This window comes from Varroa destructor, unplaced genomic scaffold, assembly GCF_002443255.2.
Source record: "Varroa destructor unplaced genomic scaffold, Vdes_3.0 BEIS01000004.1, whole genome shotgun sequence".
NCBI classification, from domain to species: domain Eukaryota; kingdom Metazoa; phylum Arthropoda; class Arachnida; order Mesostigmata; family Varroidae; genus Varroa; species Varroa destructor.
Window position 1 is genome coordinate 19,291,775 of NW_019211457.1, and position 19,132 is coordinate 19,310,906.

Sequence of the window (19,132 nt, forward strand, 5' to 3'; positions counted from 1 at the left end):
GCAGAGTCGATAGAATTCTAAAAGAAAGGATACCTGTTTGCACGTATATGACCAAATGGCAAAAATGGACAAATCATGTTTGTTTGTGTGCCGTTGGTTCAGGTACAGAAAAAGCAACGCTTGCGGTTCATCGATGCTGTTACTTCATTGTGTTGTTACCTGTGTGCAAGTCGGTTGATACGACTGGACGCGCATAGGCTGCTCGAGACGGTAACTAAGCTCCCCATTAAGGAGTATTCTCTAGCATCAGCCAAGCAAGAAGCTGCTTTTTAACACCCGCCCAATCATCGTATATTAACGAGGGTTATACTATTTCACCTTAAAGATAAAGGCGAAAATTGCTGACTTTTAGACTAAAATTTCATAATTTCTTATGTACTTGTGGAAACATTTATGATATTTCAAAGCATTAAACCATATCTCCGCCTTCGGAATCGCGCTGCTGTTGGTCGGGCACGGTGTGAAGCGGGCTTCAGATATAGTGTTACTAGATTATGGGATCACTGTACTTGCAAGCGTCGATAGATATGTACACATACCTACATGTATAAGCGTATATAGGGAGACATTCAATTTTTGATCGCGAAGACACCGGCAGAAGTAGTAATAATAGTTCTAGCTGTCTTGTGTGTCTCGATGTGTTTGTGAGTGTTTATGTATCAGTGTCGTTCTATTCTTTACAAAGCATCTGAAGGTCTTTTTTTTTCTCTAACTTCTATTGGTCCTCACGGGGTTAACAGCAACCAAAAATTCAATTGGGTGATAAGGCCCTTTGAAACTATTCTTCAGAGAAACTGGTTTTTTGCTTTTGCTGTCAACTCAGATGATTGCTTTCGCCTTACATCTTATTCCCGATGTGACTCTGTTTTGTTGTTTTTTTTATGGATGGTTTCAGTAGACCTGACGAGCATTTCCTTATCCAAACCCTCCAATACTCAGGCTCCCGTGTAACTGCTTCTCAACGGCATTGCGCATTTTAGAGCAGACGACGCAAGAAGCGGTGGCATATGCGTCAGTTAAGGCAGCCAAAAGGACATACGTTAAAAACAAAGCCTACAAGACTTGTGTATCCAATTTGCGAGACTCAGAATCAAATGGGAAAGATATGTTTTTCGACGAGTCTTGTTATGCTATGGGCCACCGGTGCCATCACTTCGTCGTTACAGTCCCATATTGATAAATGAAACCTGCGAAACAGGTTCAGCGAATTCGGTCTAGTCAAAAATAAAGTCCCTTTGTTCGCTGTCGGATTTCTTGTTGCTTGCACAGCACAAATAAGTGTCGCTGATTAATTATCTATTATGTATTGGATAATAAGACCATTAGGCGTTAATAGAGTTAACAGGGTATAGAGAAAGAGCGCGGAGAGACGTTCGACTGAAATATTATGTAGAATCATCTGTTTTCATGATAAACGTAAAGGACCAAGAACGACTGCTGATAAACATCTAACAAATTCGGAAGATATTTGTCTCTACATCAAATGAAACAGTACAAAACAGACATAGGCGCTTTCGTCAAGGGGAACCGATTAAGATAGCCAACCTAAGACGTAACTTAGCCCACTTTCTATTGATTTTTTTCGATCCTATACTATCAAACCTTACGGATGCAAGCGTGTAACTTAAAAGCTACAACACCTAGCTAGTTAGAGTAAGACGAGCAGTCTATCTGTATCCACAAGTAATTCCAGTATACGTATGGAAATTGACCGGCACGCAACGTTTATTACGATATAACAATCAACGCGATGTGTGTTCAACTTAATCTAGCGAATTGTTTGTAAGTTAGGCAATTAAACGTTTTTCGCCGAGATAGTAACTCACATGTCCGGCTTGTTGAGCTAACATCCGCGAGATGTCAGTTTACCCCCCAAAAATTATCCTCTATCTGCATTTTACCCCGTTCCAAAGAGAGGTCAGCGAAGTCGTGTATTGTATTTTCCCGCCTCGCGCGGTTCATATTGACAGTAAATACAGTCTTCCGCAGCAGCTAAGTAAAAAGCACAGCTTCTCTTGCAGCCATCTTTCCTTCGCCAACTTGTATCTTTCCACGTTTGGCAAGCCAAACTTTGGTTTTATCGCTCCTAGTCAAAGAAGTAAAGGAGAAAACTGGTAAGAAGGAAACACTGCAAATCTGGCTGCTGCACTCTTCAACAAAATTTTCGGAATCATTGCAGTGTTCAGACGAGGCTCCACTTCGAGGGAACGATATGGAAAGCATGAGTATCAGGAAAAATGATGTTCGTGATTTACATGTATAAAAAGCGCCTACGTCGTGCAAGACAATCCAGCACAGACGTCCTCTATGTACTATCCTGCTTTTTTGTCGTTGAGCACAAGAATGATTAAGGAAGGCGTACCCCTCATGTAAAATGTAATGATAATGGTAAGAATGTTTGTGCAGAAGCTAACGATTTCTATATTTAATGCGAGAGCCATATATGTACAAATCATGAACGTAAAAAGGATTCTATGGCTAAAATGTTGTAAGACTGCGCACTTAAAATTAATTGTTTTTACTTCTGCGAGAGAAAAATAAGTTATCGTATTTTGCATATGGTTTCAACTTATTTTTTGGCTCATATATTTGCATATAATTAAGTATAAATTTTAAAATGTACATTTTGCATAGATCACATTCTGTCACGAGCCGCTTAAACACGGCCACTGTATGGACGAAGTGGAATAGTAGCACGGCAATCCTCTCCAGGTCGTCGCTTTAGCTGAGTAGTCTTTGTATGCAAGATTACAGAGAATAAAAGGCTATAAATGATTACTAGCAAGTCGAAACGATAGTGCAAAAGACGATCATTACAATTCCGATAAGGGGCAACGCCAGTGAACGTTGCCTGAGGCGTTCAACTTTACACCTACAACACTTAGGCGTTCGCGGTTAAGTCGGTTTCGTCTGCAGCAATGAGCTGAGGAAGATGAAGGTTCCTTAATTGGTTCCTGGCGTACAACCAGACGAAAGAGCAACGTTATTCTTAGGACCTCCACTCGATTCCGATGTGATGGATAAGACTCTCAAACATCTACTCGGCCGAAATAACTGTTTATCAGCTACTATAATAACTTCTACAGGGTACACTTTTCATTTTGCTCAGTGTCTTTTTGAACGGCGAGCGAATATACGGCATACGTATAGCTATTGAACTCGTCGTCAAATGGTCAATACGATGTCGGCGGAAGTTCTTCTTGTTCTACTCCTTCATTCTTGGCTAACTCTTTATTTATACGTTCTATAGTTACCATGGCCGGAATCTTGCCCTTCTCTCCGTATCAAAACGTTTTATTTACATAGAAGACTGAGATGATACGAAAATTCAACGACCTGACAACCAATGACATTTTCTAGATAAGTAGCCTGCAGGAATTCCTAACCGTTAACTGTAACTGGCTTTTGCATGCTTTACCTCTACAAAGAGAGCTTGTACGAAGTTAAGCATTGCTTTCATTTTTTGCAAAGAAATTTGCTCAATAAGAGGACTCCTGATTTTCGTATTGGTACACCCACTTTGTATATATGCTGCACACCCGATACGAATAAACAAAGTATATACGGCTTATCCACACCCTTTGTGTCGCCATACTGTTTGCATGTCCCTCTGTGTGTTAATGCGTCGGGCGCCCGTCGCCACCAAACGGCGATTGACGCTACTGCAACGACCTAAGACTAGTTACCATGCGATAACAACTGTCCGTCTAGATCTATATATCTATCTGCTTGTTGTGAAGAGTACATAGTGATGTGATAGAGGTCGTGAAAGTACTCACGAGGTCCTTGACTGAGGACGAGTCGTGCAGCATCAACATCATGTTGTTGTTAGCGATAGCGGCGGCGGCGGCGGCCTGTTGTTGTTGCTGCTGTTGTTGTTGGTGCTTCTGATTTTCTCTGTCACGTTCCCGTTCGCGTTCTCTTTCGCGTTCGCGTTCCCGCTCGACCCTGCCCTGAGCTTTCCCTTTTGCGCCGCTTGAGCCCCCGCTCCCGCTGAGGGGGGCTCTTAGCACCCTTCGAATAAGATGCTGTTTGTGGCGCGACGAGCCTCCAGACGACGAGGAGTTACCGTTGGTGCCGCTGGGTGTGGCGACTGGGGGCTCCGGGCTGCTCTGGCCCGACGATGACGGCGAGCCGGCGCTCACCCCCGACGAGGCCGTCGATGGAGGCTGAGACGAGGGCGCCGGACGTAGCCGGGTCGAGATCGCGTTTAACATCGGTACAAATCGGTCAGTGATCAGCAAAAAAGACTCACTAGTAACGATGAGGTAAGAAGATCGATAGCGACGACAATACGGTCGTGAGAAAACGGCGAAATGTAAGAATGCAATGGTCGTCACCAGTCAGAACTAACACTTCGTAGTTAGTCAAGGCTCGACTTTCGTGTTATAATTACTGTTGCTAACGCATTACCCCTTTTGGCAATGGCTGTGAGGGTATAGTGCGGATGTAGCTCTATTCTCAGATAGTCTCATAACTTATGTTGCCCTCGTAGGCAAACAGGAAATCAGTCCGCTTTGGGCTAGGAGTATGTCTGTGAGAAGGTAGCCGTCGAAGAAGGGAAGGACGAAGCAAATGAAGCGCAGATTTGACATCAAGGCCAGTAGACAATAAAGTCGACGGCCGCCGCCATATTAAAACAAATTCTTAGCTACTTCCGAACTGTTAAAATCCCATAGACATATTTCGATTTTTTTCTTCCACCTGATATACATGGGATTGCAAATACCTACATTATATGTAAGTTTGATGATGGTGTTCTTGCAAAGTCACGATAAATCCGCATGAAACAGCAAATAGCTCGTCGTCACCCATTCAGCAGGCTTCACATTCAGCTACGCTTACTATTCGGTAATAGATGCTTTCTGGTCAACCAAAGCCACCCGTTGTAAACGCTTTTTGCAGAATCGTCATCAAACTACTACCATTTTTTTTACATGCTGAGCAACTGTTATAAAAGAGATAGTGTACCTCAGAGCCAGCCGTTAACGTTCGGCGTTCGTTTCTGATAGTAGGCCACTAAGAGCTGCTGTTCCCCACAAAACTGGGCGAGAAAAGTATCGATGATCTCTCGCGTCCGTAACAAACGCACCCCAATTGTGTACGTGACCGTCAACAGGTGTCCAACGGTAGGCACCCGAACGCCTGCTCCCACTTTCTCGTTCGTTCTGGTGGAGGTGCGCGATATACGGTAGCACTTTTCCTGTTCAGGGGGAGGGGGGGGGTATGTGGGACGAGTCGAACTAGGTTAAAGGCCACCTAATGCGGACTTTTACTTAACTGGAAACGTCCCTTTACAAGCAAGAACTAGAAGCTTATTGACTTCTCATTCAATTCGTCGTATTGGCTATCGTTGTAGAACAGTGAGAGGGTTTCCTGCCTCGGTTTCCTCTGCTCAGTGGCTTCTATCTTCAACATTTGCTTCTACGGGTGGGCCACTAATATCCGTTGACGTTCGCTTCAACTTTGTGCTGTTCGCGATTTAAACGATTCGTTGAGCTAAAAGGACTTTTGCCTTAATTTACTTCTAGAATAATCCAGCTTCTATGTTCTGAATGCAGGTCACAGTTAGTGTCGTACTTGATGCAGGGAACCACTAATGAGTTTGGTTCCACGAAATCATATGACTCACTAAGTGTAAGCATCTTATCTGCCTTTCATTTACGATGACATGGATGGTGCTGGTTGAAAAGACGGCCAATAGTTGGATGCCTTCTTTTTTTTTTTTTTTTTTTCGGAAAAGGCCACCACATTAACCACTTTCGTGTCCTGTCTGACAAATGAACGATGGGCAGTCGTGTATCGGGAACCTGCAACGAGAACGCATAGAAGCTTCCTGCCGCGTAAACGTTTTAATGGGCATAGGTAGGGTTGGCACTCACCTCTTTTACACCATCACCGTCGCCTCTTTTAATGCCCACTTCCTGTCTTTCGAACGAAATCCACAACTATGGCACCTGATTCGATACCTAGAGACGTTGGGCTTAAAAATCGGTTGTCAGGACCAATGTTGGTAACACTGATAGCATTAAGTACAAACTAATATGAAGTTGGACGTTCGATGCAATAAATCTGCATGAGGAATTAAGTGTTTCTTTTTATAAGTATAGCTCTGTGTTTGGGTATATCGTATAGATAGTAGGTGCGCTTAAGCAATAGGCTGAGCAGTTGTGAGAGGGAGTGTCGATAGTTTTAGCTTGGTTAGAATAAAACGTGCGATGGCTACATAGTAATCATCTTCGTGCATTTGTCGTTGCTAGCGGCTGGATTGCATCGCTCGTGGCGCTGCAATGGCTCTGACACGTACACACATCCACCGCGTGGGAAGATGGAGACACAGAACGCACACTTCTCGCCCAGCCGTGTCTGGTTATTTGGCCCTGACGTCTCTACGTCCACTCGCCACGATATCACTTTATCTTGCTTTCTCCTTTGCCATTCCGCTTTTTCTCGTCGTGTTGTTGCTTCAGCTACGCTGAACGTTGTCTCACACACTGACTACCCAGGCGCAGGTGGCCTTATTGACGTCGCCATTTGGGCGGCTACTCTCTGTTCGTTCTGCTCGTTCCGGCTTTGCTCTGCGCGCATCGAAGTTCACGTTAATAACTTGACTAACTTCTACTGGCTCTAGTATTCCTGTTGTTACTGATTTTGACGTTCGCCATCGACATCGCCACCAGAACGCGGCCACCATCAGAGAGTCGGTTTCCGCTAATCCGTAATAACCACGACATTACTACCTTTATCTGAATTGTATCACACTAGTAGCCCTCCAAAAGCACTCCGTACGTCCGAGTCGCAAATAATGAAGTGCAATGGCGGCCACCGTTCATGTGCGGCGGTCACTGGGCTGGCTCTTCAGTCGCTGGGTCAGTTGATCACCAATAGCTGCTGTCGCGGCCCGGAAATTCGCGGCAGCTGCGTACTCACAGTATAGTAATATTAGAGTAATATTAGTAGCGCGACATACATTTACGTATTCGCGTAACGCCGACGGCTGCTGCAACGGCGTGTAGACGACTACTTGAACGCCTGCTATCTATGTAACTGGATGGCTGCAAACCAGCAGAGGGGAACCGACCGACAGATCGGTGCTGCTGCTTGGTTGTGATGGGTTCGGTGGAGCGAACGAGGGCCGCCGGAGCTGGGCCACCCATAAGACAAGCGATAACTGCAAGCTTCACGCCGGGCCCGCCAGGGGGCCACCACCCCCAGAGCTGTCCGTCTTTCGCTCCGTTACCATGGGTGGGGGACTTTTAAAGGGAAAGAGGGCAAACGAGTTCTTGGAAATGGATCGAGTCGGTACGAGTCGTCGCACGAGTGCTTCGCCGACCGGTGAGTTGCAAGACCGACCCAACGAAAGAACCGTGAAAGACAAGCGGCAAAGGAGGAGAGGGGACTTGAGGCAAAAGTGCAACTTAAGGTAGAGCTTTTAAGCAGCAGATGATACAGGAGGGCTTATATACAGATCAAACTGTGTGCAAACACGCGCATACGGACATGCGAACTTATGTGTATGACCGTATTGAAATAGGTAAGTGTGAGTGTGTCGGGATGTAGGTAAATCTCTAAAATTAGTAGGCTATCAACGAGAAGACTGGTCTACTTTCTATACCAGGACCCACTATAAACGTCGTGGTGTTCCTAAGCTTACAATGGCTGCTTTAGTCGTGAGTAGATTGAAGCTATATGCACTACAAGTAGTAATGCAGGCATAAAGATGACTCATAACAACTTATTATAGCTTATTACGCCATAATCTTATATACGGTAGCGATCACTCGATTCGTATTTAGGATAACAGCAATAGTAAGCATATTTTTGATCTGAGTTACGTGATTTTCCCAAGAATATAAACGCCAATATATGCATTATGTGTAATTAGACTATTTCGCCATATTGGAATCCTATTTATGCGCCTACGGAACAAACGTCTCGAGAAGATTATCAACCATAGCTATTCTGCCGCAGTAGCGTATGCGTGTTTAGCAAACAAGCACAGATAGATAATGAAAACGTTGCTGACTTCGAAAGCGGCTATGCGTCTAAAGACATTTCAAGGGAAACGCTCGTTTCGTTATTGTAGAGCACTACCTGTTTGGCGCGAATCAGAATCGCCTATGCTTTTATCAGTGAACAAGCTGCGCCGTTGACTGATGGCTGGATAAGCTGGGCGAGCAGAGGATAAACGCATTCTGCACGCTAAAAACGTTTTTACATGCTACGCGCTCGCCAAACGAGAACAACGAATGCTTCTGCTAGTAATCGTAGCAAGCCTATATGGCATCTGTGTCGGCCAGGAGAAAAAATAGGCCTGCTGGTGAGTGCAGGCATCACAAAGTACAGACGTGAGCGGCAGGACATCAGCCAACTTGCTTGATTCGTTCGATAGCCAGACCAACCAAGTGGCAATAGTCGCGATGGTAGCAGTAGCAGCGGGAGCGAAATGAGAAATCGGGAAATGACGTTCCTTCTCTCGTAAAACCTCTCCCTATAATTAGGCCATTTGTATTGGTCGTTCACAAAATTAACATAGTCCATTATGCTCGAATTTGTATAAAATGTACTTACAATGCATATTTGCTAATAATAAAGGTTCTGGTGTAGCATCCCTAATTTGAGTCTGCATCACTCAGATATGGATGCTGTCTGAAACAAAATTGTATCTTTATAACTAAATTGTCAGCATGCTTAGCTCCAATAAAAGCTTTAACAGAGCATAGACGACGGTAGCCATTGTGCAAGACCATATCGCATTTACAAATTTATGTAGGCCTCAGTCAGATCGAATATTTGACAGTTTAAAAGGCACGCTGTTTTCTAAATTTCAAATCAAAGCAGGCGCTATCAACATACGAGCTGGTCAGCCAATACGAGTAGATTAGCCGATACGCCTAAAACAGTATCGAATTGACACAATTTACCCAACTAAATGAACCAAATAGGAAGCGACCGCAAAATGTAGATTAAAACCATAGTGGACTAGTCCACAAGTATGCGCCGAGTGATACAGCCCCTCGTGAAGTCAATGTTGCTAACACCCGAACCTCACCAGCAGGCTATAAATCGAAGACAAAAAAGACAACGAACCAATGTAGGCGAAAGGGAAATCTTCTACAGATGAGAGAGTTTGTTTTTTTATTAAATAATTGTTCAAGCAACGGATGTTGTACCTAATTGGTTTTTAATTTTAATTTAAATTTAATAATTTTTTTCTCCCAATTATCACTTGCGAATATCGGAAAGCTTTTAAGACGCAAGCTTCTTCTTCACGTATCACCGGAAAACCAACTAACAAAGTGATCAAGATCATTTATTTATGTCTTCTTTTCTTTTTACCATTATTTCTTATTATTCTTCGGCTGTTAGTCGAGCTGTTATTGCACATATGCCAATTTTATTTACCACGAACCCAGCCGAAATCAAAAGACACTGAAGTTACATGTTCGTAGCTTTCAGCTGTAAGAAACACTTCATTGGCGGCCGCTAAATAAAGTAATTTAAAATCGGTATAAATGCCAGGCTGCGTATCTACCAAAAATTCAACTTAGCATTTTAAGTGCGAACTTCAACACCTCTATCATCATGCGTGCTTATACTTTATTCTTTCAAATTATGACTGCTGTAAATTTCCGACCCCTTCGAACTGTCACAGTAAAATTATCTTATTTAGAGCCGTTTTGCATTTGCCAGAAAAACGCTAAAAAGATGTCCTGACATTGATACTAAAGTAATCATTAGTACTGAAAAAATGTTACAGAATAGTCTCTAAATAAAAAGACTTCACGGCACGTAGTCGTGACCTTAGCGTAGCTAATGCTATGTCTACTATTGTTATATAAGACTGATGGCAACTTACACGTAGAAACAAGTAAAAACAACGCGCGTAAATCCCATGCAACAGATTACCTGTACGAGCCAACTCTAACCTAAATAAATGACCGCTTTATACGCTAGATGCTTTCTCAACTGAATCCGGCGCTACAACGTTGATACACTGGCAGAATTTGGACATCCGAAAATATCAGTTGTACTGATCTTAAAAACAAGTAAATAAATAACGTAACCAAGGAAAAGGATCACTGCGTAGCGAATGCCGGCTTTTCCACAGTATAACTGTACATCGTTTGCATCTCTGAAGGTGGCCACTGAGTAAAGTCTGTGAAGAACCTCTCTCCAGATCTCCTTCGTCTTCCCTTTCCGTCTTCTACTCTGTCTAGTGCTCTTTGGTAACAGAATTATCGCCGGCATTCTTCAATGTAGGCGATAAATGGCCACCTAAATTGTGATATGTTCAACGATCAAATGACCTTCTGCAGATCTGCAACCATCGGCCATTGAGCCGCCTCTGCTGTGTGGCAACCAGCTTCTAGCCTTCAGCTCTGCGATCACCCAATGTCACTTCGCAAGCCCATCCTTTAAAGCACACACGTACCTTCAGTTCTCTGAAACCTCACCCACGCTACTTCTAACCCTAAAGCATTTAGCCGTTTGGAAGACGCCTATAGGGATGACAGATATGTAATCTCATACACAAGGAAAGCTAGGCATTATAACGACGGCTAGATAATCACATACTGATAGCGGCAAGAGGCGCGAAGTGGTGCCTAATAATACGGCATACAGTTTCCACTCCAATTCAGCCCGTGGAGAGGGAACCGTAGTGAGAAGGTTTGATCGGGTGTTCCAGTCGGCCTCATTGGTGTATTTCACGCCAAAAATACGTGTTCTTTTTCTGTCCTTTTGAAACGTATCGAGTGCAATCATAAAAAATTAGAAGCTGCGTATAGGTAAAACATTATTTCCCATTGGTAAATAATGAATAAGGTAAATTATAATGGTTTGGGGTTGCTAAGAGGAGCGGTATCCGACTATATCCAGCGTACCATTTGTCAAGTGCTACCAGTTTGAAATAGTTCGCATTGTTGGCTGAGGCATATTTCCTCTATATAATAGTATTAGAGCTTAATAACAGCGTGTCCTTTGTACCTATAAATTTATACACGAGTCTAAATACGATGCACTGGGAAAACTGTCGGCATCGTCGAATGAGTGAACGCCTTCCCGAGAATTTGCCGACACAACAGCACCGCTATGGAACTGCCGTTAAAGTCGTGTTTACGTTTTGTACTAATATTGCAGAGTTAATATGATGCACTAATGACTTCCCCCATTTCTATTCAAGCTACTCGAGAACTCACCGTATCGACAAAACTCTACCTCTACTTTAATTAATCGAAATACATATAAAGTTATGCTGAAATAGTCTTCCAGTTGCGACATCGACAATCTGATTGGACAGACTGGGTTTAAATACTCTGAATATTGTGATAAACATTAAGACATTTCATGTTTCAATTTTATGCTTTTGCTAAAAAAAAAAAAAAAAACACATATTCTCTATTCTTCGCTGATTTTTAGCTGAAACGCCCATAAGCCATTTATCGACTTCTCATCAGTTGTTAGAAAATGCACCATTTTTTTACCACACGAATTTACCATGCACCATAATTGTGATATCCTTTACAACATATTCGATAATAAAGGGGTACACAAACGTGTCCGAAATAAATGACGACCATTTAATATCTTCTCAAACTGTTCAACGAAAACTTATCGCCAAGTTGTAGTTCATCAAGTTTTCATTTTAACAACTGCACAAGAAAAAGGGTTGATATTAATATATTATATTAAAAATAAAATTTCTGATTGAATATATTTATTTTTTATGGAAGAGAAATATGTACCTTATTTATCGCACTGCCGTAATTTGTACAGTTGACACGAAAGCGGGCGTAGTAGTATTGCATTACGGGAAAATTTTATGCGACCGCTAAGAGCAATTATTACCACAAACGAAAAAATATGTCTAAACTTGATAGACACTCCACTGTCTTGTAGCCAAACAGGAGCTCGCAATCGTTCATTCAATTTCGTTCGCTCATATAGCTTCATTGTGTGGGGTTACTAATGATTCTATGTGAAGAAGTCCATTAGAGCAGTTACTTCGTTCGGATATTAGCAAAAACATTTTGAAAACAATTAATGTGTTTGCAAAAAAAAATTACTAGTAGTCTATTAAATAGCGTGTTTACCCAGTCGACGTAACTGGGTTAGAGAAATCTTGTCGGACAGCTGACACAAATTACTCTACACTGTCAAAAAAAAGCTGCTAATGTTGTTTTGAGAGACATGATCTACATATTCTGCTCTTTGCTTATGTGGCAGCTGAAGACACAACAAAGTTTCCTGAGGGTAAATAGGCACCCTGTGAGAATAAGGCTTCGGTGATCTGAACTGGCTGATTGTCACTCTGTGCAACCAAAGAAGGAACATCATTTCCACTTAAGTGTGTTCCTTTCAGCGAAGTGGGTGCTTCAGCACCCACTAGCAGTATTTGTTATCGTACGTATGCACGTTTGCCAATCCAACTATGTCGTCGATCCTCTGCCGTAGGTCGTAACAGAACTTTGTTAAACCGTACGAAATTAGACCTCAAGACTGCCATGTGTAGGGCTTGTAGCTTACTCGAGCAATGTGAAGAAGGCGTAATGATGTGACCTCCGTTCTCCAAGGCCGGCTTGATAGCACTTAAGCCTGCCTATCTATTGTTAGCCCACATGGCTTCTGTGAAGAACAGCAAATGATCCAGTTTAAGTAGCTAAGACGGTCTTCAAATACAGTGCTTGTGCTTCCTACGAACAGTCTCGCAAAATCCTTGGTTTCTAAGAAGTGCGCACTCATTAGCATGGCTTACTTGAAATTAACTTCAGAAAATACAAAACATGGCGGAACTGTGTTCCCACCTGCGTACGCAGAGACGAACATTATCACAAGCATTTCACGCAGTCACTAATATAGCCTCCTGAGATACATCAAAAACAACTCGATTGAATAGCAGCTGCAACTTCTTCCACAACCTTAAGCTGTCGCTGTTATGTCGTCTACCTCAACCCAATTCATCAGCTGGTCCATAAATAGAAAAACCTTTCTCCACGAATGCCGCGTGCTCCTTGCACAGTCTCAAAATTTCGAGTCGATTTGTAACTCTCCGTAATAACTCCACGACTCTCAACAAAGCGAGGCTATTTAGAGGTATGACACTTCGAAAACTACGATACATTCTTTGGCGACATTGTGCAGTTTCGATGATACACAATGAAGACACAATCATAAACATCCTGTTTACTGTGGTAGTAAATCAATTCGCTGAGTTGGGTTCCACGTCAAGCATGGCCGTAGAAACACGGGAATTAGGATTGATCAACAGGATTGCCGTGTTAGCCTATACGGCTATGTATGGTATAAGAGTGTGATATATTCGTAAATAACATTGTTTCTCTTTATCGGTGCGGTATGAAGACACTTTATTTAGAAGAACCGTTACAACGCTTACAAAAATATTAAAATACAATCCTATCTCAATTTATGTCTACCAGATACCTGATAGCAACCTCTTTTCTCAAAGCTCGCTGTACGATTAGCGACCGTTACATTCTGTCTCCCGAAATATTAGTACAGCCTACAACATAAATATGTAAAATAGTAAGTTAATTTTATGAAACGCCCATTCCATGTAGGCCTAGCACCAATTGTTTGGTCATACTATCATGAAATTTCATCTATTATTCATAGAATTAAAATTTCACTTTATCCATAAGCCAGGTGCAATCGGAAAAAAATATACACTGATTTTCGGAACTAACGCTCCTCCTGCGTCCTAAAGAGAATGGAGTGGCCTGCATACTCACTCCTACACGTTCCTTTATTTCGCACATTCGAGATATACAAAGATAATGGCTTAAAATCTCGTCATACTACAAGCTACCAGTACACGAATGCTGAGTAGTCACAGATTATTTTATTTTAAGCTTTTAAGCTATGCGCTCTTAGCAGACGAGATTTGCAGGTCGATTAGGTGACATTAAGTTGTTGAAGGTAAATGCTCCGTGATTAAATGACTGATTGAAAGTGAAGCAGTTCGCGGAATCCCTCCATTGATTAATGAAAGCTCTTAGCGAAATAGGACAGAGTTACTGATGCAAGAACAATAATAATAATAATAATGGGAACTGAGAGGTTAGGGGCCTAGAGAAAAGGCGACTGCATATAGAGAAACGAGTTGTTGTAGTCACGGAAGCCTGCAAACAAGACAGAACATGGACCATGCATTCCCTCTCGACTTCTAGTACTTCGAAACATGAAGTTATGAAGTGGGCATGAAACCTGCGAGCATAATAATAAAAAAAAAAAATAGTAGATACCCACTAACTGAGTTGACTATAATTCACACACCCTACAGACGATTTGCTTAACCATTGTCAGCGAAAAAGCCGAACTCATCGCTACGTTTTAGTGAACGCAGAGATGAAAGAAAACAGAATGCACCTATTAGCTTCCAGGTATACGTAGAGCTCTTCCCACTGTCGATTCCCATTAACAAATGGTTCCGGGATGATTTTGTGTACAGTTGTACAGGTGTACAGAAACTCTAATAGTAGGCGTCAACATTTATGTGAAAAATAGGTGGGAGTATATTCAATATATCGAGATATGGTTGTCCTATATTATATATAGTACAGAAAGGTTCGCTAATTAGCTTTATACAAGCCGACATGTAGAACTTGAGCAGGGAGCCACAACGAGCAAACTATAAAGACCTCCATACTGTGTAGCTTGGAGGCCTTTATAGCGTATAATATCAATGCAGAAAACGTACTTCGTCTATTTGGTCTTCGTTGAGCCAGTGACGTAGTAAGCTTCCGCATCCAAGCTGGAAACCGATCTCGTATATTTTCTGCCACCAATTGCAGCAACAGTTGAGTGTGATAATAAGCTACAGCTTTACGCCTAAGTATTTACTGCTATTGTTAGTTTTGCCTTTGCACTAGATTTTCCTTTAGATACTTATAACTTGTACAACTTGTAGCTAGTTTACCACCTGATACAAGCTAGAAATATTTCTATTGGCACCGCAATCGTAGGCCTTAGTGATTTAATTATGGTAAAATGTAATATTAAATTATAAACTAAAAAACATAACAACAATATTATAACAGACGATATTAAACTATAATTTAAAAAAATATATGCTTGCGGAGGTCCTTAAGGTTCCATAATCATATTCTATGTAAAGGTTTGGATAATGTCCATAAAAGTGCGCAGGCATCGCAGTGCATTATTTATACCTCACTGATCGAATAGCCGATAACCGATGGAAGGAAACGTCGTATGTAATTCATATCCCATAAGTTTGCTGGTCGCGGTTTTCGATGGAGAACTAAAGTGAACGATTACTCTAGTAATACCTAACAGTTCCGATTTGGGCTGATTCAGCGTACGTAGAGAATGGAAGCCGACCATAAGCCGCGTTTAGAAAACCGTCCTAAGCTCTACTTTTAAAGAACTATGACCGGCAACTATTCTATTCCACTAGACGCAAAAGGCTAGCTTCACAATGTACTTGCTCACTAGCAGCACGATATGTAAAAAATCATATCTCAGGTTAGTTTTGATCTTCATTTTGACCTGCTCGTCCAATGACCTTGGAGTCATCCTATTATGGATCAAACTGTTTATATTTCAATCAATATAACCCTAAAAATAAATCGCGTCCCTTCGAATCATTAGATCGAACTGGAAACCCTGTCTGCGTTGCACTCTGAGCCTTAGCATTGTTATGCTCGTCTGATATGCGGCTCGTCGGGTCCAACAACTCACTAACCTAGCTTAACTTTTATGTAAACCTCTTATTTTGTTAGCTTCGATGACGTAAGACGATTTCTGCCCTCTTAAGCTATTTAAATAACACACAGGGTATAACGATTCTAATAACGAGAAATTTCTGCTTATCGTTTGATCCAGTTTTACAAAAGCTAACGTTGTCCCATTCCTTAGGCTGTTATCATTTTGCCGACTCGGAAGGTCGTTTTATCGAAATAAAGCCAACTTCTCACTTCAGGTAACTGAGAAGAACTACAGCTTCTGAAGTCCGTTTGGAAAAAGTTGACGGAATAGGAATCGCCAAAAGCAGCTTCCACCATCCGTATACAAAATAGTTGACGCTCTAACTAACTGTCTCTTTCTCTTGAAAACGAAACCAAGGAAGAAGAAAAAAGCTGACAAACCTCGGACTTTGGCTGGTCGGAGTTAATTTGCTGGACTTGGCCTCCTCTTGAGCCACCGCTACTGCCATTAGTGTTCTGATTTTCTCCGCCATGTCTCGACAGGACCCCCCGAGATTGCGGGCCCCTCCGGCTATCCACGCCACTCGACGCCCCGCTTTCCATCGAACCTGCAAACATGCAAAAGAGATAAAAACGCGTGAAGGAGTTGGAACAGACAGGTAGATTAGGCCATTTCGATGTAACTTCTTCAAGGAAATATATACGTATAGTTTTTTTCCGATACTGAATTTTCTCCGAAAAAAAACGGCAACGACTGATGTTTGCCGTTGCCAAATACAAATACGACGGCGAAAAATCCAGCTCTACATTGGAAACAAATACAAGCGACTACACTCAAAAGTGCCGGCGGTAAACACGCGTATTCTCTCTCCAGGTGCCATCATCTTTAGGAATTGCCTGACCTGTTCACAACATCAGTCTTTCTTAAGAAATGCTGCATTTTTTGCTACTGGGCCATCATGGTTTTGAATTATCAGACTTTTCAAATTCTATAATTTCTCAAACTATATAATTTGGAAAATCTGCTCCTTCAGATAAAGGGACACGCACGTCGCGAAACGTGCATTTGTTACACGAAAACGCGGTATACATTGGCGCCTATTTGCGAGGACAGCTTTACGTCATTGTTGCCAATCTGCGAGAGAAAAGATGTAGGCAATTTACTATTATTAAGTATAAACCTCCCATTGTTGGCCCATGGGTATAACTGTAGTTGACCACCACGTAAGCGTAAGATGCGCAGACGTAACGCGCATAAAGTGGCCTACGCTATCGAGGACCGACTACAATTCTATATTTCGAAAGCTCTAATGCTCTGTGACCCTGAATATGATCCACAGAACGTAGATAAAATTAGGTTTAGCTCAGAACTAACAACCAAAGATGATGACCTTATAGGCCCAGAGGTACGGGCCAATGTGTACTTATCGAATCGGACCGAAAAAACTGGGCCCGGATTTGTGCTTGTTCTTCTAGCAGATCCACTTATAACTGAAAAAGACACCATATTTTACTATTTGCATTCAGTCGTTTGCATATAGTAATCATGGCGCCGCACCCTAATCGAGTCCTACTTTTGGTAGCTTCTCAGAACTCAACTCAGGATGTGCTTAGATTTTTGATGCGGTTTATTCGTTGCTCATTCCTAACGGCATTCATGGCGGAGCATACAAAATTCGCAACGTAAGTGGGCCGTTTGGGTACAAGTTATGGGTCAGTAGTGTGAACGACGATTCTTATGTGTACTTGACCTGAGAGGTAGGAAGTCGATTGAGCCATATAAAATAAATACCTTGTTGACTGTCGAAGTAATACTACCGTTTAGGCTACTCGTCATTAAGAACACATTGATGTAAACCCGCACGCTTACTTCTATTCCATGGCATAATCGTATATCGAATTATGCCGAATTTTTGAGCTTTTTTCGAAAAATGTGATATTTGCATCAACGCCCTAAACATATTGTTTCAATCTAGCTAATCCTAGTTCAGACGATGCATAATTACCTTGTATCAACTAAATAGCCGTTAAATATTGGACCCTCTTTGCAATCCTGAAGGTTGCACCGAAACGTATTTAAGTGCTTGGATAAATATTCATTCATATCATTGTGTTAAGGCTCAGTATTTTTTGAATGTTTACATTTTAGTAGAAAGACGTTTCTAATCTGTATATGAAACCTATGCGGTAGCTATTTAAGTAATGGTACTGTTTTATACAAAGAACTATGTTCTGATTCCTCGACAACTTACATGCAAGGCCAAAACAGGGAATGTGCTCTTCAGGGCTACGTTATTTGTGCTCCTACCGCTGAACAAATAAAGAGTACTTGCTCCATGATAGTCGGCGCGGCTTCACTTAGCCTCATAGCTAGAGTAAGTTTTAGTAATCGGTCCTATTTCCAATATAATAAAAGTAAATGTTACGTTTTCAAATTCGGTAAAAGTTGTTGGTCTGCTTATTGTTGTTTCTGAAAAAGAAGGAAAGACTTTTCGTTCAGGCTACTCCCATTTAGTTTTACAGGGCTCCATCGATGTCAATGCGATCAAAGTAATTGACAGAAAATCGCTTGAAGGTTGTCAGCTTACCGTTACCCTTTATTCTCATATGCCAATTTGGCGAAGTATTATAATAAAAAGATTACTAGCGGTCCCTCCATATCTTCTTACCAATATTACCGCCAGTTTCGAAGAGATTATAGTCAGAAAAATCTCAATAAAAAAAAGAGAAGGTATATAGTACCTTCAAAACACAGGTTTTAGTGGTCCGTGACGAGCAGCGACTGTCATAAGGGCAAATGCCCTCAGGGAAACCTCAACAAGAGTATTGAAAAGGATATGAAGTTAATCTCATTCTGTCCCTCAGACCTATCATCGTTTGTATTGGTCGACCAAATGTAGAAAATGGAAGGACGATTTTTGCTAACTTTTTCTCTCGATAGTCATCTCACTTTAGAAAGGATCAATGGAGCTCTAGGTGAGGTAGAACTGCAAAGTGAAGTGTTTGCCCTTTGACTACCGTATCGAAAAAGTTATCGACCACAATTATTTGTACAAAGCACTATTGACTTTGCCCATCGTCCGTGCAGCGTCTTCTAACGAATGATTTCATACGACAGCTCAACATCTTGTTCGGAAAAGGAAGCTTTCTCCGGGGGGCAAACTATCCTGTCAGGTTCGCTCAGTTTCACCGGGAGTAAAGCATATTTTCATCTCCTACAAATGTTTTTATTGACTGAAGCATATTCTACTAATTTTTCAATGAGATTTGTGAGCAAATTTTCTGGTGAGTTCTACCTAGTGCGGGGCCACATGCGCGTACATATAATGTAACGTAACGAAAGCTTTCGTTATATATGCTGAGCCAACCGTAGGCTCATCAGTACAGCACAAAGCGAGAAACTTGAACTACAAGTAAACTCATCCATTCATTGTAATAATATAAAT

The 19,132-nt window shown here is 41.8% G+C and overlaps 1 protein-coding gene across 33 annotated transcripts in view; it reads right to left on the reverse strand.

Moving 5' to 3' along the window:
• The window catches only part of LOC111249148 (uncharacterized), a 334,604-nt gene that overhangs the window by 41,552 nt on the left and 273,920 nt on the right, over positions 1 to 19,132 (reverse strand). For 32 of the 33 annotated variants that reach the window (XM_086987375.1, XM_086987374.1, XM_086987373.1 and 29 more), the window contains one exon: positions 16,128 to 16,294. In XM_086987375.1, coding sequence (XP_086843501.1) covers positions 16,128 to 16,294 — 167 coding nt within the window. Of the gene's footprint in view, positions 1 to 3,779; positions 7,120 to 16,127; positions 16,295 to 19,132 lie in introns of those variants that run through there. The other variant, XM_086987387.1, reaches the window with a different exon arrangement.